Genomic DNA, 26043 nt, shown 5'->3' with positions numbered 1-26043 from the left:
TTTCTAAAGATTATTATTTTCTAAGTTTACTATAATGAATATTTATTATTTTTTGGTAGACAACCATAAGATGATGTTACACAGTAACATGGTTTTCTCCAAAATATGAAATTCTCCTGTTGCAGTTTTACTATTTCTTTAAACTGCTCAATATCAACAATTGTTTTAGAACTGAAATTTCTATTGAAAAAGGTGTTCATAATTTACCAGATCAGTGTTGCTTTTTTTCATAATACAAGCTCAAGGGTGTATAAGCTACCTGAAAACTGGTTCAAAAAACAAGCAAAAAACTAATTTTAGAACCAAGTATAAAAAAGAAAATGTTAATAGTGCCACATTCCACTAATCTACATATGACAAATTGTTTCCACTTAATGGAATAAAAATTAAAGTATTTCAGAGTTATCTTAAAAGCTGTGCGTGAATAGAATACTTCAATACTACTTTAATAATAAAAAGCTCAAAAATTACACTTGGACTTGCTTAAATACTTTGTCAGACACACAGTGGGGAGCCAATCCTCACTAGCTTCTGGAGGCATTTGGAATTGCCAATGTAACAAAAATCTCTCTTTGTGAGCTACAGGGTGGATGATTTCTACCTCAATGCAGAACAGAAAAGCAAAGAAAGCTAGTCAAATACAAAACAAAGGTGAGAAAATGGAAATACCCAGCCGCATTCATAAAATATTCTACTTCCCTCCTCTTAATCTAGGCTAGTTTAAGTTCGCTGTTTTCATTTGCAACAATGAAATCTATCAAATATACAGAGCTCCCTAGAAAAACAGTAAAGACCTACAGAAAGAATGTCACAGAGCTGAAGGTGGGGGAACTTGCAAAGAATTAAGCTTCCCTAGTGGCTTAGACGGTAAAGAATCTGCCTGTAATGCAGGAGACCAGGGTTTGATCCCTGAGTCGGAAAGATTCCCTGGAAGAGGACTCGGCAACCCACTCCAGTATTCTTGACTGGGGAGCCTGGTGGGTTAAAGTCCATGGGGTCGCAAAGAGCCAAACAGGACTGAGCAATTAATACTTTCACCCAGAAAAACAGTCAAGTCATAGTGTAAGAATATCACAGAGCTGAAGGTGGAAGAACTTCAGAATTCCCCCAAAGAATTAAACAGTCAACACTATCACATGCTGCAAAAATGTAAATAAGAAAACAGTAGAAGAGTATATACTAGATTTATCAATATGAGTGAACAAAGGCAATTTCAATTTCAATTCGGTGAGGCAGAAAGCCCAATGTCCAATGAATTGAAAAATGAATGGGAAGATAAGTAGAATGCAGTGTTTACCTAATACTAAAATTGTTGCACATATCATCCAAGAAAAGCTTTAATGTTAATAGGCTCTAATAAATGATTAAAGTTTAAATATGTAGGAAAAGGAGTATGTCAAGGCTGTATATTGTCACCCTGCTTATTTAACTTATATGAAGAGTACATCATGAGAAACGCTGGGCTGGAAGAAATGCAAGCTGGAATCAAGATTGCCGGGAGAAATATCAATCACCTCAGATATGCAGATGACACCATCCTTATGGCAGAAAGTGAAGAGGTACTAAAAAGCCTCTTGATGAAAGTGAAAATGGAGAGTGAGAAAGTTGGCTTAAAGCTCAACATTCAGAAAATGAAGATCATGGCATCTGGTTCCATCACTTCATGGCAAACAGATGGGGAAACAGTGGAAACAGTGTCAGACTTTATTTTTTGGGGCTCCGAAATCACTGCAGATGGTGACTGCAGCCATGAAACTAAAAGATGCTTACTCCTTGGAAGATAAGTTATGACCAACCTAGATATAGTATATTCAAAAGCAGAGACATTACTTTGCCAACTAAGGTCCATCTAGTCAAGGCTATGGTTTTTCCAGTAGTCATGTATGGATGTGAGAGTTGGACTGTGAAGAAGGCTGAGCACCGAAGAATTGATGGTTTTAAACTGTGGTGTTGGAGAAGACTCTTGAGAGTCCCTTGGACTGCAAGGAGATCCAACCAGTCCATTCTGAAGATCAGCCCTGGGATTTCTTTGGAAGGAATGATGCTAAAGCTGAAACTCCAGTACTTTGGCCACCTCATGCGAAGAGTTGACTCACTGGGAAAAGAGTCTGATGCTGGGAGGGATTGGGGGCAGGAAGAGAAGGGGACGACAGAGGATGAGATGGCTGGATGGCATCACTGACTTGATGGACGTGAGTCTGAGAGAACTCCAGGAGTTGGTGATGGACAGGGAGGCCTGGCATGCTGCTATTCATGGGGTCGCAAAGAGTCGGACACGACTGAGTGACTGAACTGAACTGATGTTCATAAACAATAGTTCTATCTCTGTGAATGATCTTAACAAGACACAAATCCTTAGCTGTTCTGAAAATAAGAAAATTTCCTATTTTTAAAAAAAATGTTTATTGTTAAAATAAAATCTACCTGCTAATAACAGACTCTTGATCCTGGTGTTTAAAAAAAGTCAGCTAGTTACTGCCCATTGACTTACTGATAAATATAAAATACATATCAACCTGTATCCAGCTGTAACAAATGTAAAGATACTTACTTACCTTGTAATTCTATGGAGGAGAAAAATCGTCCTTTTGCTTTCAACAGTTATATCTCGACTCAGTTTCACAAGTCTCTCGTATTTGTCATGTCTTGCATCAAGTTCCTGCTGAAATGCTAAAAACACATTATTATGACCATAAGCATGCTTGCTCTACATTTGAAAGTATAATGAAACAATATTGTCAGTATATAGGAGAAATCAACTTATTTACTTTTAAAATAGCTGGAAATCAAAAACTCTGCTACTAACCAAGATATTCTGAATTTCTTTAAATACAGGTATGCCTTAACTAGATTTTACCACCCAGAGCCTCCAATGAGATGTATATATTGTAACAAATTATCTGTTCTAATAAAGAGATTGTTATCACAAAATTACCACATATAACTACTTATAAAAATTACTTTCAACTACTTCACTAAATTATGTTGTTATTTTTAATTACCTTACCATGCACAACGTAAATATCCACAAAAAATAAACCAGAATTTTCAAATTATGCTTTAAACCTTAATAACATCAACTTTCTGAATTCTCAAGCCCTAGGTGTTGAAATACCCATAAAGCACTTACTTACTTAATAACCACTCTATTTTAGAAGAATTATCATTCCAAAGAACTAGCAAGTTGCCTGGCAGTCCACAGTCATACTTTGAACTTGAATACAAAAGTGTATTCAGAACTTGAATATTAACCAAATTAGCAGTTAACAAAGGCCTAAATACATCCGGTCTTTTATTACTGAGATAATAATTAGGCTAGGATTTTGCCTAACATTTGAAGACAATCAAATGCATTCACATTTTGACTATATTAATCACCACTGTGAATTAGATACTATGAATAAAAAGTTAAATAAGGCAGTTTCTATCCTCAAGCTCAGTCCAGTATGAGACAGATGCAAAGAATTGAATGTGATCATGTTATAATAAATATATAAAAAAGGCTCAGTAAAGCAGGAATTATGTTTTTCTTGTTCACTATCAACATATGCGAAAACACAGTATTAGCAGTGTTCAGTCACTCAGTCCTGACTCTTTGAGACCCCACGGACTGTAGTCCCACAGGATCTTCTGTCCATGGGATTTTACAGGAAAGAACACCTGAGCAGGTTGCCATTTCCTACTCCAGGGAATCTTCCCAACCCAGGGATCAAACCTATGTCTCTTGTATCTCCTGCATAGGCTGGCAGATTCTTTACCACTAGCACCACCTGGGAAGCCCTTGCTAGAACACAGATGTTCAATAAATACGTCTTGACTAAATGGATGGATGTTCAATGAAGGCAATGTCTGTCACCAAATTTGCTTGGGAGGAAAATCAGAAAAAGATCAGAAAAGTAGGAAGACGCTACTTGGAATGGGTCTTTAAAAAAATTACAAAACATCAGTGGGGCAATGGCACATCAAGCTAGAAGCTGCTGCTGCTGCTAAGTCGCTTCAGTCGTGTCCAACTCTGTGCGACCCCATAGACGGCAGCCCACCAGGCTCCCCCGTCCCTGGGATCCTCCAGGCAAGAACACTGGAATGGGTTGCCATTTCATTCTCCAATGCACGAAAGTGAAAAGTTAAAGTGAAGTCACTCAGTGGTATCCGACTCTTAGCGACCCCATGGACTGCAGCCTACCAGGCTCCTGTGTCCATGGAATTTGCCAGGCAAGAGTACCAGAGTGGGGTGCCATTGCCTTCTCCAAGCTAGAAGCTATTCCAGGCCTAAAGAGCAGTATCTCAGCGGGGCAATGGGGCACCAAGGTAGAAGCTATTCCAGGCCTAATGAGCCACGAAGACAAAGGCAGGAAGAAACATAAGACAGCAAAACATGCTTGGAAACAAGCAATGGCGTGCGTGAGCCCGTAACGACAGGGAGCACGTGACCCAGTGCAGCTTCTCCACTGCGCATATAGCTCTATCAATACGCTCTTTCCTCAGTCACAAGCAGTTGTCTTACACCACTGAAGATCACAGTTATGCGCTGTGACAATCTTCGAATATGTCCACAATTTACTTAATACTCCTCCTCTCAAAACGTAGCACTAAATTCCCTTTTTCTCAAACATGAGGCTGAGTTTTAAACTGCCTCATTTCTAACTAATAAACTATAGCCAAAGTGACATGTATGATATCCAAGATTAGGACATAAGAGAACTGTGGTCTTCTCCCTCCCTCTATCTGGGGAAGCCAAATGCTGTAACACAAGTTCACTCAGGTAGTACTATGGAGGGGTCCACATGGGCCACACAGAGCTGACTGCTAGCCGAAGGCCTAAGTGACTGATAGTTGTGGATCCCCCAACTCAATTCAAGGTGACTCCAAGTTATCTGAACCAACAGCTAAGCCTGTCTTGGATTCTGAACTACAGAAACTATAAAGAATAGGATGCTGGGGGAATTCTGTGCTGGTCCAGTGGCTAGGTCTCTGCAATTTCACTGCAGAGGAACATGGATTCAATCCCAGGTAGGGGAACTAAGATCTTGCCTCCCACACATAGTGTACAAAAAAAATAGGATGCTGGACAGAAGACAAGAGTTACATGAATTTTGTTTTATACTTTGTTTTGCAAAGAGGAATTTTCCCAAGTTAATATACTGAGAAAAGAGAATCTGGGACTAAATATACCCATATAATTTACATGCACTTGAGTACCCACTCTCTGCAAAAAGATATAGTGAAAACAAAAATACAGCATTTCCCTGCTGGTTCAGTGGTTGAGACTTCACCATTCAATGAAGAGGGTGTGAGGTCGATGCCTGGTCGGGGATCCCACATGCCTCATTGTCAAAAAATCAAAACATAAAATAGAAGCAGTTATTATAACAAATTCAACAAAAACTTTTAAAATGTTCCACATCAAAAAAAATCTTAAAAAAAAAATAAATAAATAAGTCTCCAAAAGCCTAGCGGAGAAAACAAAACCAATACACGTTTAAAATTATCCGTACATATATAGCTGATATGTATGCTTGTGTATCAGGTGCACGGTAATTTCCAGTTATGTGGCAGGTCTGATGTTAATTAATGTTTACCTGTGAAACTTAAAAGGGGGAAATAAAGTCAAGACTTTTGTAATCTCAATTTTCATGACAGACCGAGCACCACTGGAAAGCCTCCAGGAAAATACTGAGACTGAAGCATAACATAGTTAAGTGATCCTTTTTACAACCTCTTTCGTTCCTTCCCTTCACCAGTGTTCATGACATAGAACTTACATTTGAAGGCCAACATCACAGGTGAAGATGAATTAACATCCTTCCCTTCTCTTCTCTGGTTATGTGGGAAATTGTCATGCTTCCTTTTCCTGAACCCTCCTGATCCTTACATAGAGAAGGAAAAAAAGGTTGGACAGGGCTCTCCATCGCCAGGACTTGACAACACATAACAGAGGTAAACCCCTTTCTTCCTTAAAACCAGACCTCCCCTGGGCCGTCATCGCAGAGACTTTCTCAGCAAACCGACAAAAAGCAGCACTACCTTCCCCCACCACCTCCCAAACCTTAAGCTCATCCAAACCTCCCACAGTGGGTTCCCTGACCTGGAACAAGGTGGGGCAATTACCGAACTAAGATAAAACTGCCTCGAGGATTAAGGAAAAGAGCTAAATACGGCCAATGTGGCCGGGGAAATCACCAGGGCCGCCGCCCCCCGAGTCTGCGCGGGGAGAAAGCATCTTTCAAGGGTGGGAAGTGGAAAATGCGACAAAAAGGCTGGATTAAATAAATAAATCACGCCCAAAGCTTTTGAGGATGCCACCTTCTTTGCTGCTCATGTCGTCACGGCCTACGGCAAGAAGAGAGGAGACTAAGAGCCTCAGGGCGAGCAGGGTACGCGCGGCGGCGGCCGAAGAGCCCTCAGCGGCGCCCTGTACAGCCGGCCGACGTCAGCGCACTAGCCGGAAGCGCGCACCAGCAACCACTCAGGTTTCTCTCTCCGCCTGAACACACTTCCGGCCGCGTCCCCGCCCCGCCTCCGCTGGCTCTGCCCCGCGCGTGGCCGAGGACCTCGCGCCCGGGCGCTGTTGTCGCAGCTGCCCTCTGTTGTGCCTGAAAACAGAAGCGACCTTACACGCTTTTCCGTATTAGCTGTTCATAAAAAAGACGACCGCATCCCTCTGAGAGTGAGAACAGTGTGAAGGCTGGAGAGCGACGGAAGATGTATACTTTTTTTCTTTTTCTCAAGGCGCCTGTGGAACACCCTCGCGTGCGCCCCCCGCATGGGCCCCTGGCCCCCGCGCGGTGCATAGTGGGGGTTGTAGTTCGCCGCTGAAGGCGGCCCTGCGACGCCGGGGAACCTGCGGGTGAGAAAGGGAGCGTCCACGCGTCTCCTGTGCGATGGTTTTCTTGTTATCGAGACTGAACCTTACAGAGGTAGAAGTCTTTTCCGTTCCTGGCGGTGACGCCAGCAGCTAAAGTGATGAAAATATGCATATCAATCAGTGCAAGACAGTCCTGGTTATTTCTCCCCTGTGTGTCCCCCTCCCGCCTCCCCGTCTCCCCTTTTCCCTCCCTCTTCTTGTGTCCTCCGTTGTGCTCCTCTCCGGAATGCCTGCTTTCGCTGTGGCCCCCGTCGCTGAGTGACGGTGTGACCTTAAGGAAGTAATTCATCTCTAGCTCAATTTCTTCATCTGAGAAATAGGGTTAAATTTGGACCCACCTCGTAGGATTTTTTGACCATTAAATGTGTTACCACTAAGAAGCGCAGAAGAGTTTTTCACATAGTAAAGTCTCAGTTAAAGATTAGCTTTGATACCCTTCTCCCACCGTCGCTTTCCAAAAGGAACATGCGCTACAGCATTCTCTAGGGTAGAACTCAGGCTGAGGCTGGACGGCCTGGGGCTGGTTGGGAAGACACAAGTACTGTATTTTAGTACGTTTCCCCTAAATAACCTCTTTATTGTAGGCACTTTATATACACAGTCTTTCCTCCTTGTTTATTTAGTAACAAAGGAACAGTGATTGAAATGAAATAACTTGGCAGTGATTTCAAGCGCCTGACAGACCTGTATCATAGGAAGGTTTTCTATTCTAGCTAGTCTCTGGGTTCTCTTCAGCTCTGGAGCAAGACGCTTGGGAAACACCACCCATTTCGTCTCTGCAGCTTTGAACACATGTATCAATTAGCCAGATTCCTTGTGGATAAAGTAGGCTCCTGAAGACCTGGACTGAACTGCTTTGCTTATATACTGAACAGCTTTGCTGATGATGTTGGTCGTAAAATTCCGAGTTTGTGTGAAGTCTGATCCTACTGACCCTTATCTACCAGTGGTCTTCTACTTGACCATGACAAAAAAAGGAGAGAGAGAGAGAACTTTCATACAATTGTAATCGTTTTAACGTGACTCCTTCTACATGTGAGGAAGCCAGTTATTTACAACATTATTAGAGTCAGCGCTTACTTGAAGTATATAGTGGGAAAAGGGTATTTTTCCCCACTCCACTGGTATAGCAGTTCACAAGACCTCAACTTTCCAAAACCTGGATCCATCATAATGTCCTTTTCTTTCTCCAACCACCACTCCTGTTCATCTGTTCAAATACAACAGTGTTTCACTGAACTGCTTTTCACTTCTTTCTCATTAGAAACTTAGTTTCTAACCTATAATGTTTCATAACCTATAATGATGCCTCAAAGTATAATACTTAATGGAGGTGAATCCCAGGAATACTTTCCCAGTATTCATTTGCATATGTCATTACCCCAGGTGTTGCAACCATAGCTACTCCTTTGTCAGGAAATGCCTCTCAACCTGTGTGGCACCTGCAGAAGGCATCTCCACCCTGTCTCCTTGTTTTATTGCTTCAAATGCATAAACATAGTTTTGGTACTTAGTGGGACATATTTTCTTTTGTTTTTAAGGGAAAGCTACCACCCTAAGTTGGGACAAGGAAGGTAAAAGATTTTCAGTAAGATTCCACTTCTGGAATGGTGTGCTTTCCTCCTCATATTGCATTCTATCTGGCCACATTTGACTCTGAATAAAGTCCTACTCCTTTTAAATGCACCTGTTTTTATTCAGTCCATAAATCCTCACATTTGTCACCTTTACAGGAAAATGTACCGCATGCAAAAACTGGTTTTGGTTACTTAAGAAAGCACGAAGTCAGGTAAGAGACTAAACGCAGGCCAGCACAAGAGTCTGTGCTTCCGTGATTACCTTATTGTGTGCTTATTACATAAAGCACAGGGGCACGGGGGCAGGGAGCTAGGTGGGTCAGGCCTGCACAAGGGTCTGCGCTTCGGTGTTTGCCTTATTGTGTGCTTATTACATAAAGGAAGGGGGCTGGGGGCCAGGGAGCTAGGGAGCTAGGTGGGACAGGCCAGGACAAGGGCCTGCACTTCAGAGTTTACCTTATTGTGTGCTTACTACATAAAGCACGGGAGGTGGCAGGGGGGTCAGGGAGCTAGGTGGGACAAGGAGCTATGAGAAACTGCCAGAAACTTGAGTGACCATTTCTAAAATGATAACTGTAATATTTAAAAGATACCTGTAGGATCTAAAGTGGTATCATGAAGTGTACACATACCATTTCACAGATATATTTTTCAAGCAGTGCTAGAAAGTAATAGGAAATTAATGTTCTAGATCTTTACTGAAGAAGGAAGTTGGTATTTCAGGGAGTAATAGGGATGGGCAAAACCACAATGAGATACCACTTCACATCCCACTAGGCTGACTATAATCAAAAAAATTACAGAAAATAACAAGTATTAGTGGGAATACAGAGAAATTAGAAGTCTCGTATGTTGGTAGGAAGGATGTAAAAAGGTGCAATCCCTGTAGAAGGCATTTGGCAGTCTCAAAACTTAAACATGGAGTTGGCATATGACCCAAATAATTCTACTTCTAGGAGTGTACCTTGTGCACAAATGATCATAACAGCACTCTTCATAATAAGCAAAAGGTGGAAACTACCCAGATTTACATCAGCAGATGACTGGAGAAACAAAGTATGGTATATCAGTACAATGGAGTTAAAGATACCATGGGAAAATGTCATACAAGGGTGGGCACAGTAAAGGACAGAAGCAGCAAGAACCTAACAGAAGCAGAAGAGATTAAGAAGAAATGGTAATAATACAGAAGAAATATGCAAAAAAGGTCTTAATGACCCTGATAACTGAGATGGTGTGGTCATTCACCTACAGCCAGACATTCTGGAGTGTGAAGTCAAGTGGGGCTTAGGAAGCATTACTACAAACAAAGCTAGTGGAGATGATGGAATTTCAGCTGAGCTATTTCAAATCCTAAAAGATAATGCTGTTAAAGTGCTGCACTCAAGATGTCAGCAAACACAGGATTGGCCACAGAACTGGAAAAGGTTAGTTTGGTTTTTATTTATTTATTTATTTATTTTTTAATTTTTATTTTTACTATATTTTACCTTACAATACTGTATTGGTTTTGCCATACATTGACATGAATCCACCACAGGTGTACATGCAATCCCAAACATGAACCCCCCCCCCACATCCCTCCCCACAACATCCCTCTGGGTAAAAATTTAGTTTTCATTCCAGTCCCAAAGAAGGACAATGCCAAAGAATGTTCAGACTACTGGACAATTGCACTCATTTCACATGCCTAGCAAGTTAATGCTCAAAACATACAAGTTAGGCTTCAATAGTACATGAACTGAGAAATTCCAGATGTACAAGCTGGATTTGGAAAAGGTAGAGGAACCAGAAACCAAATTGCCAACATCTGCTGGATTATCGAAAAAGCAAAGTAGTTCCAGAAAAACATCTACTTCTGCCGCGTTGACTATGCTAAAGCCTTTAACTGCGTGGATCACAACAAACTGTGGAAAATTCTTCAAGAGATGGGAATACCAGACCAGCTTACTTGTCTCCAGAGAAACCTGTATGCAGGACAAGAAGCAACAGTTTGAACTGGACCTGGAACAACAGACTGGTTCCAAAATGGGAAAGGAGTACATTAAGGCTGTATATTGTCATCCTGCTTATTTAACTGATATGCAGAGTACATCATGAAAATGCTGGGCTGGATGAATTACAAGCTGGAATCAAGATTGCTGGAAGAAATAAGAAGCCTCAGATATGCAGATGCACTCCAGTGGCAGAAAGTGAAGAGGATCTAAAGTCTCTTGATGATGGTGAAGGAAGAGAGTGAAAAAGCTGGCTTAAAACTCAACATTCAAAAAACTAAGATCGTGGTATCTGGTCCCATCACTTCATAACAAATAGATGGGGGAAAAGGGGAAACAGTGACAGACTATTTTCTTGGGCCCCAAAATCACTGCAGACTGTGACTGCAGCCATGAAGTTAAAAGACACTTGCTCCTTGGAAGGAAAGCTATGACAAACCTAGACAGTGTATTAAAAAGCAGAGACATAACTTTGCCAATAAAGGTCCATGTAGCCAAAGCTATGGTTTTTCCAGTAGTCATGTAGGGATGTGAGAATTGGACTGTAAAGAAGGCTGAGCACCAAAGAATTGAGCTTTTGAATTGTGGTATTGGAGAAGGCTCTTGAGAGTCCCTTGGACAGCAAGCAGATCAAATCAGTCAATCCTAAAGAAAATCAACCCTGAATATTCATTGGAAGGATGCTGAAGCTGAAGCTCAAATACAATGGCCACCTGATGCAAAGAGCTGACTCATTAGAAAAGACCCTGATGCTGGGAAAGATTGAAGGCAGGAGGAGAAGGGGGTAACAGAATAAGATGGTTGGATGGCATCACTGACTCAGTGGACATGAGTTTGAGCAAACTCTTGAATATAATGTTTCATAACCTATAACTTCAGCTTCAGCAACTGAACTTCCAATGAATATTCAGGGTTGATTTCCTTTAGGACTGACTGTTCTGATCGCCTTGCTGTCCAGGGACTCTCTCAAGAGTCTTCTCCAACACCACAGTTATAATTATAATAAAATATATGTAAAATATTTTTCCTTTACGGATCAGGTAATCTTCAACAAATATTTCTGTGCATGGTTTATGCCTGGCAATATGATTTGTGCCACTAAGGACACAAGTATTTTCTTATTTATTTAACAAGTATTTGTTGAGCACCTACCATGTTATATTAGGTTGGTGCGAACATAATTGTGGTTTTGGATCATGAATTTTGAATCATTATGACTAGGCTCAAACACATCTTCCTTATATCAAGATAGGACCCTATTTCAATATATTGTTGCCAATGAGAAATAAGTCTGCTTATCCCTATAGCATAAAAATCCATGATTCAGGATTCAACAAACACTTGGAAAGCATTTTTCTGCCTCCTGCTGTTTATGAAAACATTTTCCCTGCAAAACATTGTCAAGATGCTTGAAGAAGTGGTAGTTGGTTGACCAGAGGTCAGGTGAATACAGTGGATGAAGCAAAACCTTAATGTTCCACTTTTGAAGTGTTGGTTGTTCAGTGTGGAGTCAGGCACTGCTGTGGAGAATCGGGCCCCTCTGTTGACCAGTGCTGGCTGCAGGCATAGTTTTCAGTGCATCTCATCAATTTGCTGAGCACACTTCTCAGATGCGATGGCTTTACCGGGGTTCAGCAGGCTGTGGTGGACCACCAGCAGTGGATCAGCAGCAGACCACCAAAGAGTGGCCATGATCGTTTGGTGTAAGTCTGGCTTTGGGAAGTGCTTTGGAGCTGCTTCTCAGTCCAGCAACTGAGCTGGTCATCTCTGGTTGTCATACACAATCTACTTTTTGTCACATATCACAATCTGATCCAGAAATGGCTCATTGTATTGTGTTGAATAAGGAAAGATGACACTTCACAATGATTTTTTTTTTTTAATTTCTGGTCAGCTCATGAGGCACCTAATTATGGAACTTTTTAAACTTTCCAATTTGCTTCAAATACTGAACAACTGTAAAGTGGTTGATGTTGAGTTCTTCCGCAACTTCTCATGTAGTTGTAAGAGGATCATCTTCGATGATGGCTCTCAATTGTCATTGTCAACTTCCAATGGCCAGCCACCGTGTGCTTCAACTTCAAGGCTCTCGTCTCCTTTGCAAAACTTGAACCACCACTGCACTGTATGTTCCTTAGCAGTTCCTGGGTGAAATGCATAGTCGATATTGCAAGCTGTCTCTCCTGCTTTACGACCCATTTTGAACTCAAATCAGAAAATTGCTTGAATTTGCTTTTTGTCTAACAACCTTTCCATAATCTAAAATAAATATAAACAGCAAATAATAAGTCATTAGCGCAAAAACATAAAGTGAAAAATGCACATTAAAATGATGTATATCATAATCAAATTTATACAGAATGTATTCCAATATCAAATGGCAAATTTCAACAATGCAAAAACCGCAATTACTTTTGCACCAACCTACTAGATGCTGTTCTAAGTACTGGTGATCCCTGGTCTTATAAAGTTTATTTTCTAGTGAAAAGAGACAAGTGAAGGACAAATAAATAAAATATTTGGCACTAGGAAGTGATAACAGCTATAAAGAAAAGTGAAGAAAAGAAGAGATGAAGGTTTCCTGGGATGGGATTAAAAGTTGCAGTTGCAAGAGGATGGTCAGGAAAGGCCTTCCTGGGAAGGGGACATGTGCCATTGATCTGAAGGAGCAGAACAAATGGACCATGCAAATACGTGGGGTATTTGCCCTGCCCTGTGTGCCAGGACTTCTTCCCTTTCTCTCCTATATACACTTCTTATTTGTTTTCTCCTGCATCATCCCCACCACCAGACAAGCTTGCTGTCATGTAGCATCTGGTACAGCATGCACATTCAATATTTGTTGAAAGAATGAGCAAATGATCTGCAGCTACATGGTCCCCATCTGTAGATCATCTTTTAGTTTTGTTACAGTAACTAGTTGAAAAGAAGCTTTAAATTGTAATGTAGTCAAACTTATCAATTTTTTCTTTTGTATTTGTGTATTGGAGGCCTTGTTTAATAATGTCTTTCCTATATCAGGGTGGGGGCTTCCCTGGTGGCTCAGATAGTAAAGAAGCCAAACAGGAGACTTGGGTTCGATTCCTGGGTGAAGAAGATCCTCTGGAGAAGGAAATGGCTACCCACTCCAGGTATTCTTGCCTGGAGAATTCCATGGACAGAGGAGCCTAGTAGGCTACAGTCCATGTGGTCACAAAGACCTGGACACAATTGAGTGGCTAACACTTTCACTTTCCACATTAGGTTATGAAAATATCACCCTATATTTTCTTATAAAAGTATAAAACTTGCATTTCCATTTATGTTTTTAATCTACCTGAAATAAGTGTATATATTGATAAATTATCTCACGACCACATATTGATGTTTTATTGTTTCTCCCCTGATTTAGAGCAACACAGAGGTCATCAATATTGCATACACGCTTGGCTCTGAGTTTCTTATTCTGTCCCGCTGGTCTGTTTGTTTATATACCAGTAACACATTTGCAGTCATTTCCCATCCTCCCTCTTCAGCCCCTGGAAAGCACTAATCTACTTTCTGTCTCTGTGGAGTTGCCTATTCTGGATATTTCATACACATGGAATCATACAATATGCGCCTTTTTGTGTCTAGCTTCTTTCTCACAGCAAAATGTTTACAAATTCATCTACCTCATACCATATATCAGTACTTCAATCTGTTCTTGGCTGAATAATATTCATTTGTAAAGATGTGTATATGTAATATATGTATGTGCTATGGTTTGTTTATCTGTTTATCAGTTAATAGATATTTGGGTTGTTTCCACTTTTTGGCTATTATGAGTAATACTGCTGTGAACATTTGCCTGCAAGTCTGTACGTGAACATACACTTTCAGGTCTCTTGGGTATGCACCTAGGTATAGAACTGCTAGATCATATGGTTCCTACTTATTTTGAAACCGGCTTTCCAAGGTCTATGAAAAACCTTGTCAATCTATTAATTAAAATGCACTGGGTATATAGAGAAATTGGGGGAGAATTTATGGCAATGAGTTAACTCTATTAACTATGGTAATTTCTCCTGATTTATTTCTTTTTTTAAAGTCCTTCATTGATTGAGTTTTGCTTAACTTTGGTTATATTTATTACTAGGTTCATTATATTTTTATTAGCTTTATGCTATGTGAAAAATTCTTAAAGAGATGGGAATACCAGACCACCTGATCTGCCTCCTGAGAAATCTGTATGCAGGTCAAGAAGCAAAGTTAGAACTCGACATGGAACAACAGACTAGTTCCAAACAGGGAAAGGAGTATGTCAAGTTTGTATATTATCACCCTGCTTATTTAACTTATATGCAGAGTATGTCATGCAAAATGCTGGGCTGGATGAAGCACAAGCTGGAATCAAGATTGCTGGTAGAAATATCAATAACCGCAGATATGCAGATGACACTACCCTTACGGCAGAAAGCAAAGAACTAAAGAACCTCTTGAAAGTGAAAGAGGAGAGTGAAAAATTTGGCTTAAAACTCAGCACTCAGAAAACTAAGATCATGGCATCTTGTCCCATCACTTCATGGCAAATAGATGGGGAAACAATGGAAACAGTGAGAGACTTTTTATTTTATGGAGCTCCAAAATCACTACAGATGGGGACTACAGCCATGAAATTAAAAAAAAAAAACGCTTGCTCCTTGGAAGAAAAGCTGTGACCAATTTAGACAGCATATTAAAAAGCAGAGACATTACTTTGCCAACAAAGGACCATCTAGTCAAAGCTATGGTTTTTCCAGTAGTCATGTATGGATGTGAGAGTTGGACTATAAAGAAGGCTGAGTACTGAAGAATTGATGCTTTTGAACTGTGGTGTTGGAGAAGACTCTTGAGAGTCCCTTGGACTGCAAGGAGATCAAACCAATCAATGATAAGGAAATCAACCCTGAATATTCATTGGAAGGACTGATGTTGAAATTGAAACCACAATACTTTGGCCACCTGATGCAAAGAACTGACTCATTGGGAAAGAACCTGATGCTGGGAAAGATTGAAGGCAGGAGGAGAAGGGGATGACAGAGGATGAGATGGTTGGATGGCTTCGCTGACTTGATGGACATGAGTTTGAGCAAGCTCCAGGAGTTGGTGATGGACAGGGAAGCCTGGTGTGCTGCAGTCCATGGGGTCACAAAGAGTCAGACACGACTGAGCGAGTGAGCTGATGAACTTTACAGTTTTGAAGTGCTATGAGTGGGATTTTTTTTTTTACATGTTAAACTGGTTTTCTGACTAGTAGGTAGACATTATTCTGAGTCAGCAAAGCTTGAATACCAAGTCTGTGTAGTTATCTTGTGCAGTATCAAGGGTAGTGTTATGCATAAAGGTACACTTTTAAGATGTTTAAGATATTTATAACTGCATTATAACAGAGGGGGAAATGAGTGTCTAATAATAAATGAATGACTAAAGTGGGTATTTGAAAATGATATTAAGGTATTGTAACAGAGAAGTGTAGGATTAGTTAAGTGAAAAAAAAGTTGAAGTTGAATTTAGTTTGATCACAACTAGTATTTAAAAATACACAGAAAAACATGTTAATGTATTTTGCTCACATGTGTATAATGATTTGGAGACAAAGTTAACGAGAATACATTTTGGAGAAACTCTTCTAGAAAGCACTTTGGCAATTTGTACTAAGACTTTTTAAAGTGATGTGAAGCCCGCATGCACTCTTAGTGGGAATGTAAATTGGAGAAGCCACTGTGTAAAACAATAAACACAGCCCTCAGAAAAAACTATAAATAGAATGACCTTATGATCCAGCAATTTCATTCCTCAGTATATACCCAAAGAAAACAAAAACACCAATTCAAAAAGATACATGCACCCTGGCATTCATAGCAGCATTATCTACAATAGCCTAGATATGGAAGCAACCCAAGTGTCCATCAACACAGAAAACAGATGAATGGATAAAGAAGATGCGATATAATGAAATACACTCAACGAAAGAATGAAAGTTAGCTTTTTGCAACAACATGGATGGACTTGGAAGGTATTATGCTAAGCGAAATAAATCATACAGAGTATGTTGTCACATATGTGGAATCTAAAAGAGAAATCAATACAATGAAACAGCAACAGACATATAAAGAACAGAATATTTAACTGAATCACTTTGCTGTACACTTGAAACTAACACAACATTGTTAATTCACTATTCCTCAATTTAAAAAGAATTATTGGTTACCAATAGGAAGAGAGTCAGAAGGAGGGGCAAGATGCTGCAGGGGATTAAAATATACTGTGTATAAAATAAATATATTGTACAGCACAGAGAAATATACAAATTAATTTGTAATAACTTTAAATGAAGTATAATCCATAAACATTGAATTACTATGTTGTACACCTGAGCTACTTGGAGAAGGCAATGGCACCCCACTCCAGTTCTCTTGGCTGGAAAATCCCATGGACAGAGGAGCCTGGAAGGTTGCGGTTCATGGGGTTGCTGAGGGTCAGACACAACTGAGCGACTTCACTTTCACTTTTCACTTCCATGCATTGGAGAAGGAAATGGCAACCCACTCCAAGTTCTTGCCTGGAGAATCCCAGGGACAGGGGAGCCTGGTGGGCTGCCATCTAGGGGGTCACACAGAGTTGGACACGACTGAAGTGACTTAGCAGCAGCAGCAGCAGCACACCTGAACTACTATAATGTTGTAAATCAACAATTCTTCAATTTAAAAAAAGACTTTTAAAAATGTTTATACCAGTTGACCTAAGCAATTACACTTTTTAAAATTTATCCTAGGCAGCTACTCAGAAATGTAAACAAAGACTTAGATATGGATTCAACATACTAGAGACTAGCTAAATTTGGAAACAATTTTCTGTGTAAGAATAAGCAAGGGAAAGTTGTATAAATTATGATGGATCCATCGGAATGGTAATTATGTAGCCAGTATAAACACGTTTGACAAAAACACTTTGTGTTTTTATCACAGTTATAATATAATACTTTTGTCAAGATATGAAATTTTACCTTCAGTTCAGTCGCTCAGTCGTGTCCGACTCTTTGCGACCCCATGAATCGCAGCACACCAGGCCTCCCTGTCCATCACCAACTCCCGGAGTTCACTCAAACTCACGTCCATCGAGTCCATGATGCCATCCAGCCATCTCATCCTCTGTCGTCCCCTTCTCCTCCTGCCCCCAATCCGTCCCAACATCAGAGTCTTTTCCAATGAGTCAACTTTTCACATGAGGTGGCCAAAGTACGGGAATTTCAGCTTTAGCATCATTCCTTCCAAATAACACCCAGGGCTGATCTCCTTTAGAATGGACTGGTTGGATCTCCTTGCAGTCTGAGGGACTCTCAAGAGTCTTCTCCTACACCACAGTTCAAAAGCATCAATTCTTTGGCACTCAGCTTTCTTCATAGTTCAACTCTCACATCCATACCTGACCACTGGAAAAACCATAGCCTTGACTAGACGGACCTTTGTTGACAAAGTAATGTCTCTGCCTTTGAATATGCTATCTAGGTTGGTCATAACTTTCCTTCCAAGAAGTAAGCATCTTTTAATTTCATGGCTGCAATCACCATCTGCAGTGATTTTGGACCCCCCAAAAATAAAGTCTGACACTGTTTCCACTGTTTCCCCATCTGTTTGCCATGAAGTGATGGGACCAGATGCCATGATCTTAGTTTTCTGAATGTTGAGCTTTAAGCCAACTTTTTCGCTCTCCTCTTTCACTTTGATCAAGAGGCTTTTTAGTTCTTCTTCAGTTTCTGCCATAAGGGTGGTGTCATCTGCATATCTGAGGTTATTGATATTTCTCCCAGCAGTCTTGATTCCAGCTTGTGCTTCCAGCCCAGCGTTTCTCATGATGTACTCTGCATATAAGTTAAATAAGCAAGGTGACAATATACAGGCTTGACGTACTCCTTTTCCTATTTGGAACCAGTCTGTTGTTCCATGTCCAGTTCCAACTGTTGCTTCCTGACCTGCATATAGGTTTCTCAAGAGGCAGGTCAGGTGGTCTGTATTCCTATCTCTTTCAGATTTTTTCACAATTTATTGTGATCCCACACAGTCAAAGGCTTTGTCATAGTCAGTAAAGCAGAAATAGATGTTTTTCTGGAGCTCTCTTTCTTTTTCCATGATCCAGCGGATGTTGGCAATTTGATCTCTGGTTCCTCTGCCTTTTTTAAAACTAGCTTGAACATCTTCAAGTTCATGGTTCACAAATTGCTGAAGCCTGGCTTGGAGAATTTTGAGCATTACTTTACTAGAATGTGAGATGAGGGCAATTGTGTGGTAGTTTGAGCATTCTTTGGCATTGGCTTTCTTTGGGATTGGAATGAAAACTGATGTTTTCCAGTCCTGCGGCCACTGCTGAGTTTTCAAATTTGCTGGCATATTGAGTGCAGCACTTCACAGCATCATCTTTCAGGATTTGAAATAGCTCCACTGGAATTCCATCACCTCCACTAGATTTGTTCATAGTGATGCTTCCTAAGGCCCACTTGACTTCACATTGCAGGATGTCTGGCTCTAGATGAGTGATCACACCATCATGATTATCTTGGTCATGAAGATCTTTTTTGTACAGTTCTTCTGTGTATTCTTGCCACCTCTTCTTAATATCTTCTGCTGCTGTTAGGTCCATACCATTTCTGTCCTTGATTGAGCCCATCTTTGCATGAAATATTCCCTTGGTATCTCTAATTTTCTTGAAGAGATCTCTAGTCTTTCCCATTCTGTTGTTTTCCTCTATTTCTTTGCATTGATTGATGAGGAAGGCTTTCTTATCTCTTTTTGCTGTTCTCTGGAACTCTGCGTTCAGATGCTTATATCTTTCCTATTCTTTGCTTTTACCTTACTTATAAGCTAATAAGTTGTTGTTGTTGTTCAGTTGCTAAACCGTGTCTAACTCTTTGTGACCCTATGAACTGCAGCACACCAGGCTTCCCTGTCCTTCACTATCTCCCAGTTTGCTCAAACTCGTGTCCACTGAGTCAGTGATGCCATCCAACCAACTCATCCTCTGTCAACCCCTTCTCCTCTTGCCCTCTATCTTTCCCAGCATCAGGGTCTTTTCCAATGAGTTGGCTCTTCACATCAGGTGGCCAAATTATTGGAGCTTTAGCTTCAGCATTAGTCCTTCCAGTGAATATTCACAGTTGATTTCATTTAGGATTCACTGGTCTCCTTGCTATCCAAGGGACTTTCAAGAGTCTTCTCCAACACCACAATTTGAAAGCATCAATTCTTTGGCTTTTAGCCTTTTTTCTGGCCCAACTCTCACATTGTACTTGACTACTGGAAAAACCATAGCTTTGACTTTGTCATCAAAGTGATGTCTTACTTTTCAATTCATGTTTAGCTTTGTCATAGCTTTCCTTCCAAGGAGCAAGCATCTTTTAATTTTGTGGCTGCAGTCATCATCCGCAGTGATTTTGGAGCCCAAGAAAATAGTCTGCCACTGTTTCCACATTTTCCCCATCTATTTGCCATGAAATGATGTGACCGGATGCCATGATATTAGTTTTTCGAATTTTGAGTTTTAGGCCAGCTTTTTCACTGACCTCTTTCACCCTCTTCCAGAGGCTCTTTTATTCCTCTTCGCTTTCTGCCATTAGAGTGTTATCACCTGCATATCTGAGGTAGTTGATATTTCTCCCAGCATCTTGATTCCGGCTAGTGATTCATCCAGCCTGGCATTTCGCATGGTGTACTCTGCATAGAAATCAAATAAGCAGGGTGACAATAAACAGCCTTGACACACTCCTTTCCTGATCTTGAGCCAGTCCATTGTTCCATGTCTGGTCTGTTTCTCCTTGTCCTGCATACAGGTTTCTCAGGAGACAGGTGAGATGGTCTGCTGCACTCATCTCTGGACGAGTTTTCCATAGTTTGTTGTAATCCACACAGTCAAAGGCTTTAGTGTAGTCAAGAAAACAAAAGCAAATGTTTTTCTGGAATTCCCTTGCTTTTTCTATGATCCAGCTTCTGCTGCTGCTGCTAAGTCACTTCAGTCGTGTCCGACTCTGTGTGATCCCATAGACGGCAGCCCCCAAGGCTCCCCCGTCCCTGAGAGTCTCCAGGCAAGAACACTGGAGTGGGTTGCCATTTCCTTCTCCAGTGCACAAAAGTGAAAAGTGAAAGTGAAGTTGCTCAGTCATGTCCGACTCTTAGCGACCCCATGGCCTGCAGCCTACCAGGCTCCTCCGTCCATGGGGTTTTCCAGGCAAGAGAACTGGAATGGGTTGCCATTGCCTTCTCTGTATGATCCAACAGATGTTGGCAATTTGATCTTATTCCTCTGCCTTTCCTAAATCCAGCTTTTACATCTGGAATTTCTCAGTTCTAGTACTGTTGCAGCCTAGCTTAGAGGATTTTGAGTATTACCTCGCTAGGCATGTGAAATGAGTGCAATTGTACAGGACTTTGAGCATTCTTTGGCATTGCCTTTCTTTGGAATTGGAATGAAAACACCTTTTTCAGTCCTGTGGTCACTAACTGAGTTTTCCAAATTTACTGGCATATTGAGCGTAGCATTTTAACAACATTAGCCTTTTACCATTTCACAGATGCTAGCAGAGAAGGTTAGAATCATGGGTCAGAGATAAAAAACTGAATTGCTCACAACAAGCAATGTATCATGTAGCATTGGTTTCCTTTGTTTCCTAATTTCTACAGGAGAAATACAGAGGAGCCCAGATGAATTCCGTGCACATAGCAAATTTTTGTCACAGCTGAAGGACACTGAGCTAGAGGCTCCACTGCTTTTATAGTAAGCAGTAAGTAGTTTTGACAGAGAAGGCAACGGCACCCCACTCCAGTACTCTTGCCTGGAAAATCCTATGGACAGAGGAGCCTGGAAGGCTGCAGTCCATGGGGTCGCTGAGGGTCAGACACGACTGAGTGGCTTCACTTTCACTTTTCACTTTCATGCATTGAAGAAGAAAATGGCAACCCATTCCAGTGTTCTTGCCTGGAGAATCCCAGGGACAGCGGAGCCTGGTGGGCTGCCATCTATGGGGTCACACAGAGTTGGACACGACTGAAGTGACTTAGCAGTTTTGACACACTAAGTGTTTGGGCCTTCCCTGATGACTCAGACGGTAAAGAATCCTGTCTGCAGGAGATTTAATCCCTGGGTTCAATCTGTGGGTCAGGAAGAGCCCCTGGAGAAGGGAATGGCTACCTACTCCAGTATTCTTACCTGGAGAATTCAATGGACTGAGGAGTCTGCCAGGCTACAGTCCATGGGGTTGAAAGAGTGGGACATGACTAACACATTCACTTACTTTCAGGCTTGCTTTATTCTTAGAGATGCTACATCATCTCTCAAGTTTACTCACTGCAAACACAACCCAGAAAAACAGGTGACTGATGTAATATGTTTTTATGTTTATAAATGCTAGTTAAGAAGCACCAGGATTTGTGCAAATATATGTGTGTGTGTGCACATGTACACATGCATACATGCAGGATGCTCCTGGCATCACTGTTTATAGTATGTTAAAATAGGAAGGGGAAGGGGTGTATAGGGGCAGGATATAAAGAGGTACAAACCTCATATATTATGTATAAAATAAGTCATAAAGATATAATGTACAACTGCAACTGCTACTGCTAAGTCGCTTCAGTCGTGTCCGACTCTGTGCGACCCCATAGACGGCAGCCCACCAGGCTCCCCGGTCCCTGGGATTCTCCAGGCACGAACACTGGAGTGGGTTGCCATTTCCTTCTCCAATGCAGGAAAGTGAAAAGTGAAAGTGAAGTCGCTTAGTCGTGTCCGACCCTCAGCGACCCCATGGACTGCAGCCTTCCAGGCTACTCCATCCATGGGATTTTCCAGGCAAGAGTACTGGAGTGGGGTGCCATTGCCTTCTCCAATAATGTACAACACAAGGGATATAACCAATATTCATTTTCAAAAAAAACTATAAATGGAGTATAACCTTTAAAAATTGTGAATCACTATATTATACATCTGTAACATATAGTATTAAACATCAACTATACTTCAATTTAAAAAAATAACTCAGTTGGTAACAAATCCTCCTGCAATGCAGGAGACCCCAGTTCAGTTCCTTGGTGGAAGATCTGCTGGAGAACAGATAGGCTACACACTCCAGTATTCTTGGGCTTCCCTCGTGGCTCAGGTGGTAAAGAATCCACCTGCAATGTGGGAGGCCTGGGTTCAATTCCTGGATTGGGAAGATCCCCTGGAGAAAGGAACTGCTACCCACTCCAGTATTCTGACCTGGAGAATTCCATGGACTGTATAGTCCATGGGGTCACAAAGAGTTGGACATGACTGAGCAACTTTCACTCATACTTCAGTAAAAAATAAAATAAAATAAATTGGAAATTAATGTCCACTAGGCTGCCGTCTGTGGGGTTACACAGAGTCAGACATGACTGAAGCGACTTAGCAGTAGCAGCAGCAGTACATTCATTAGCTAAATTTGTATGCACTTATTCAACAGAATACTATATTGACTTTTAAAAGAATAAGATGTTATTTACATTAACAGATAGTCAAAATATATCATTTGGTTAAAAAGGCAAGTTACAAAACAGTACTTAGAGTGAGATCTTATTTCATAATTTTTTAAAAATGTAATTTATGTTACCATATAGGAAAAAAATATGAGAAGGAATATTCCATATGTTAACAGTGGTTACATCTGGAGTCAGAAATATGGAGAACTTTCACTCTCTAAACTATAAATTCCTATAATCCTTAAATGTTATAAAAGAAAATATAGGTTTTAAATTTTGTTATAAAGACTGAAGCAAATATATTTCAGTGTTAAATGTGAAGTTTTTCTCTGAATGATACGATTATGGGAAGTTTCATTTTCATTTTTCAAACTCTCTATGGCAACTCTACATTGTATTTATAATAAGGGAGGATGTTATTTCTAAAATATTAATAATACTTGGCTTCAAATGTTGGTATAAGGAGATTTTTTTCCCTCTTCCCTCTGTATATTTAAAATTTTCTGTAACAAGGTCATTGCTTAATGTAAAATGAATGCAATGAACTTGTATCCCTTTGTTCTGCCCAGCACCCTTTGCGCACATTACCCCTTTACTCTAGTGGTAAATTGCCCTCCAGCTCTGCCAGTGTGGCTGCTATTTGGAGATCTTCACATTCCAAGTATAGATTTTGCTGGTCCAACAGTGGTAGTCACCAGAGAACACTCTCAGAGGGAGACTCTGGTCATCACTAAGGCTGAGACTCTCCCCTGTCCCTTTGGGATTCTTCAAACAACTGAACCAATGGTTCTCAATAAAAGATGATTTTCCTCCTAAGGAACATTTGACAATGTCTGGAGACTTTTTGGTTGTCACACCTGGGACGGTGGGAGTAGGGTTATTACTGGCATCTAGTGGGTAGAGGCCAGGGATGCTGCTAAACCTTTTCCAATACACAGAACAGCTCCCCACAACAAAGAATTATCCGGTCTAAACTGTCAATAGCACAGAGGTTGAGAAACTCAGCACTAAACAAACAGGTGCAGGGGGAAGTTAGGAGGGGCACTAACTGACTGACCTTGACTATGGAAAGGAAATAAGGTTGCTCTTTCACAATAGATGCTGGGAAAGTACAGCTGCAACACAGGAGATCCCAGGGGTCCTTTACTGTATACCGTGTGCAAGGGTCAGAATTATCAGCAGACTAAATTTACAGGCAGGACCACTAGGAACTTAAGCCCCACAGAAATGAAGGTTTTGGTTGCCCCATTTGGCAGAGAACTTTAGCCAACTATGGTGTGAGCCAAAGACAGGAAAAACGTGGATTCAGAGGTATGACCGAGTCAAAGCTTGCTCTGCTCGCCATACAACAGGCCACTAAATCCGAGAGACAAGGTGTTGGGGCAAGGAATACAACTTTATTCAGAAAACCAGCTGATCTAGAAGATGGCAGACTAATATCTCAAATTAACCATCTTATTGCAGGGTTTGGATGCCAGGTTCTTTTATAAAACAGAGTAGGGGTAGGTAAGGAAATGAAGTTAAAAGGCCATTAATTTTGCAAATACCTTCTTGAATGGCTAGCCTCAGGGAGATGTGTTAATTTCTTCCTTCCTGTAGCCACCCTCAGGTGGACAGGGTCCTGAACAAAGGCATTTTGGTTTAATATTTAGGTAGAAGGGCAGGGTTCCCCAAGGCAGCTCATTATGTATAAACAGTATTTTTTAGTGAACAAAAGCAAGAGGAAGTGGAGGTTAAAGTAAAAAATAACAGATCCATCATGGAGTCATAGTTGACTCTTCCTGTAACAGTGGCAGGGGAGGAAAATGCCAGTTACAGCCTGAAGATGAGCAGAAACAAGAACTACAGGTTCTACCTCTATCTCCTGGTTGCTGTAATTATATAAAAAATATTTTCTTTCCTTTCCTTCACCCATGCCATCACATCTACGGTGTAATTGTGATTGCATTTACCATTTTTCCACATGTATGGAGAAGGAATTGACCACAAACTATGGTAGAAATGAACTGTAGGAGGACCCTGAACTTAAAGAACAGTGGCCCACAGTGTCACATGATATATTTTTTATTTCTGGTCTAATAAAATTAGAGATACCAAGGGAACATTTCATGCAAAGATGGGCTCAATAAAGGACAGAAATGGTATGGACCTAACAGAAGCAGAAGATATTAAGAAGAGGTATCAAGAATACACAGAAGAACTATACAAAAAAGATCTTCATGACCCAGATAATCACGATGGTGTGATCACTCACACTCACCTAGAGGCAGACATGTGAAGTGAAGACATTCCAGACATGGAATGTGAAGTCAAGTGGGCCTTAGAAAACATCACTACGAACAAAGCTAGTGGAAGTGGAGGTGATGGGATGCCAGTTGAGCTATTTAAAATCCTAAAAGATGATGCTATGAAAGTGCTGCATTCAATATGCCAGCAAATTTGAAAACTCATCAGTGGCCACAGGACTGGAAAAGGTCAGTTTTCATTCCAATGCCAAAGAATGCTCAAACTAACGCACAATTACACTCATCTCACACACTAGTAAAGTAATGCTCCAAGCCAGGCTTCAGCTACATGAACCATGAACTTCCAGATGTTCAAGCTGGTTTTAGAAAAGGCAGAGGAACTGGAGATCAAAAAGGCAGAGGAACTAGAGATTATATTGCCAACATCCGCTGGATCATCAAAAAAGCAAGAGAGTTCCAGAAAAACATCTATTTCTGCTTTATTGACTATGCCAAAACCTTTGACTATGTGGAATCACAATAAACTGTGAAAAATTCTGAGAGAGATGGAATACAAGACCACCTGACCTGCCTCTTGAGAAACCTATATGCAGGTCAGGAAGCAACAGTTAGAACTGGACATGGAACAACAGACTGGCTCCAAATCGGAAAAGGAGTACGTTAAGGCTGTATATTGTCACCATGCTTATTTAACTTATATGCAGAGTACATCATGAAAAATGCTGGGCTGAAGGAAGCATAAGCTGGAATCAAGATTGCCAGGAGAAATATCAATAACCTCAGATATGCAGATGACATCATCCTTATGGCAGAAAATGAAGAAGAACTAAAGAGCGTCTTGATGAAAGTGAAAGAGGAGAGTGAAAAAGTTGGCTT

General features: G+C 40.9%; 1 protein-coding gene and 1 long non-coding RNA gene across 7 annotated transcripts in view; one reads left to right on the top strand and one right to left on the bottom strand.

Annotated features, from left to right (window-relative positions):
* The window catches only part of TSNAX (translin associated factor X), a 34214-nt gene extending 27774 nt beyond the window's left edge, over window positions 1–6440 (bottom strand). For all 5 annotated transcript variants that reach the window (XM_042241161.2, XM_004021354.5, XM_042241164.1 and 2 more), the window contains exons 1-3: window positions 6304–6440; window positions 5763–5867; window positions 2556–2670 (exon numbers count right to left, since the gene is read on the bottom strand). In XM_042241161.2, coding sequence (XP_042097095.1) covers window positions 2556–2670; window positions 5763–5867; window positions 6304–6319 — 236 coding nt within the window. In that variant the 5' untranslated portion in view covers window positions 6320–6440. The remainder of the gene's footprint in view (window positions 1–2555; window positions 2671–5762; window positions 5868–6303) is intronic.
* A 371-nt stretch (window positions 6441–6811) lies between these two features.
* On the top strand, window positions 6812–16793 carry LOC132658665 (uncharacterized). Of its 2 annotated transcripts, XR_009598589.1 has the most exons (3): window positions 6812–6917; window positions 8599–8654; window positions 9697–16793. It is a non-coding gene; the product is annotated as an uncharacterized LOC132658665 (long non-coding RNA). The 2 variants fall into 2 exon arrangements; XR_009598590.1 differs by having other exon boundaries at window positions 8599–16793.
* The last annotated feature ends 9250 nt before the right edge of the window (window positions 16794–26043 follow it).

This window comes from Ovis aries, chromosome 25 (assembly GCF_016772045.2).
Source record: "Ovis aries strain OAR_USU_Benz2616 breed Rambouillet chromosome 25, ARS-UI_Ramb_v3.0, whole genome shotgun sequence".
Classification (NCBI taxonomy): domain Eukaryota; kingdom Metazoa; phylum Chordata; class Mammalia; order Artiodactyla; family Bovidae; genus Ovis; species Ovis aries.
This window is presented reverse-complemented; position numbering and strand designations above follow the sequence as displayed.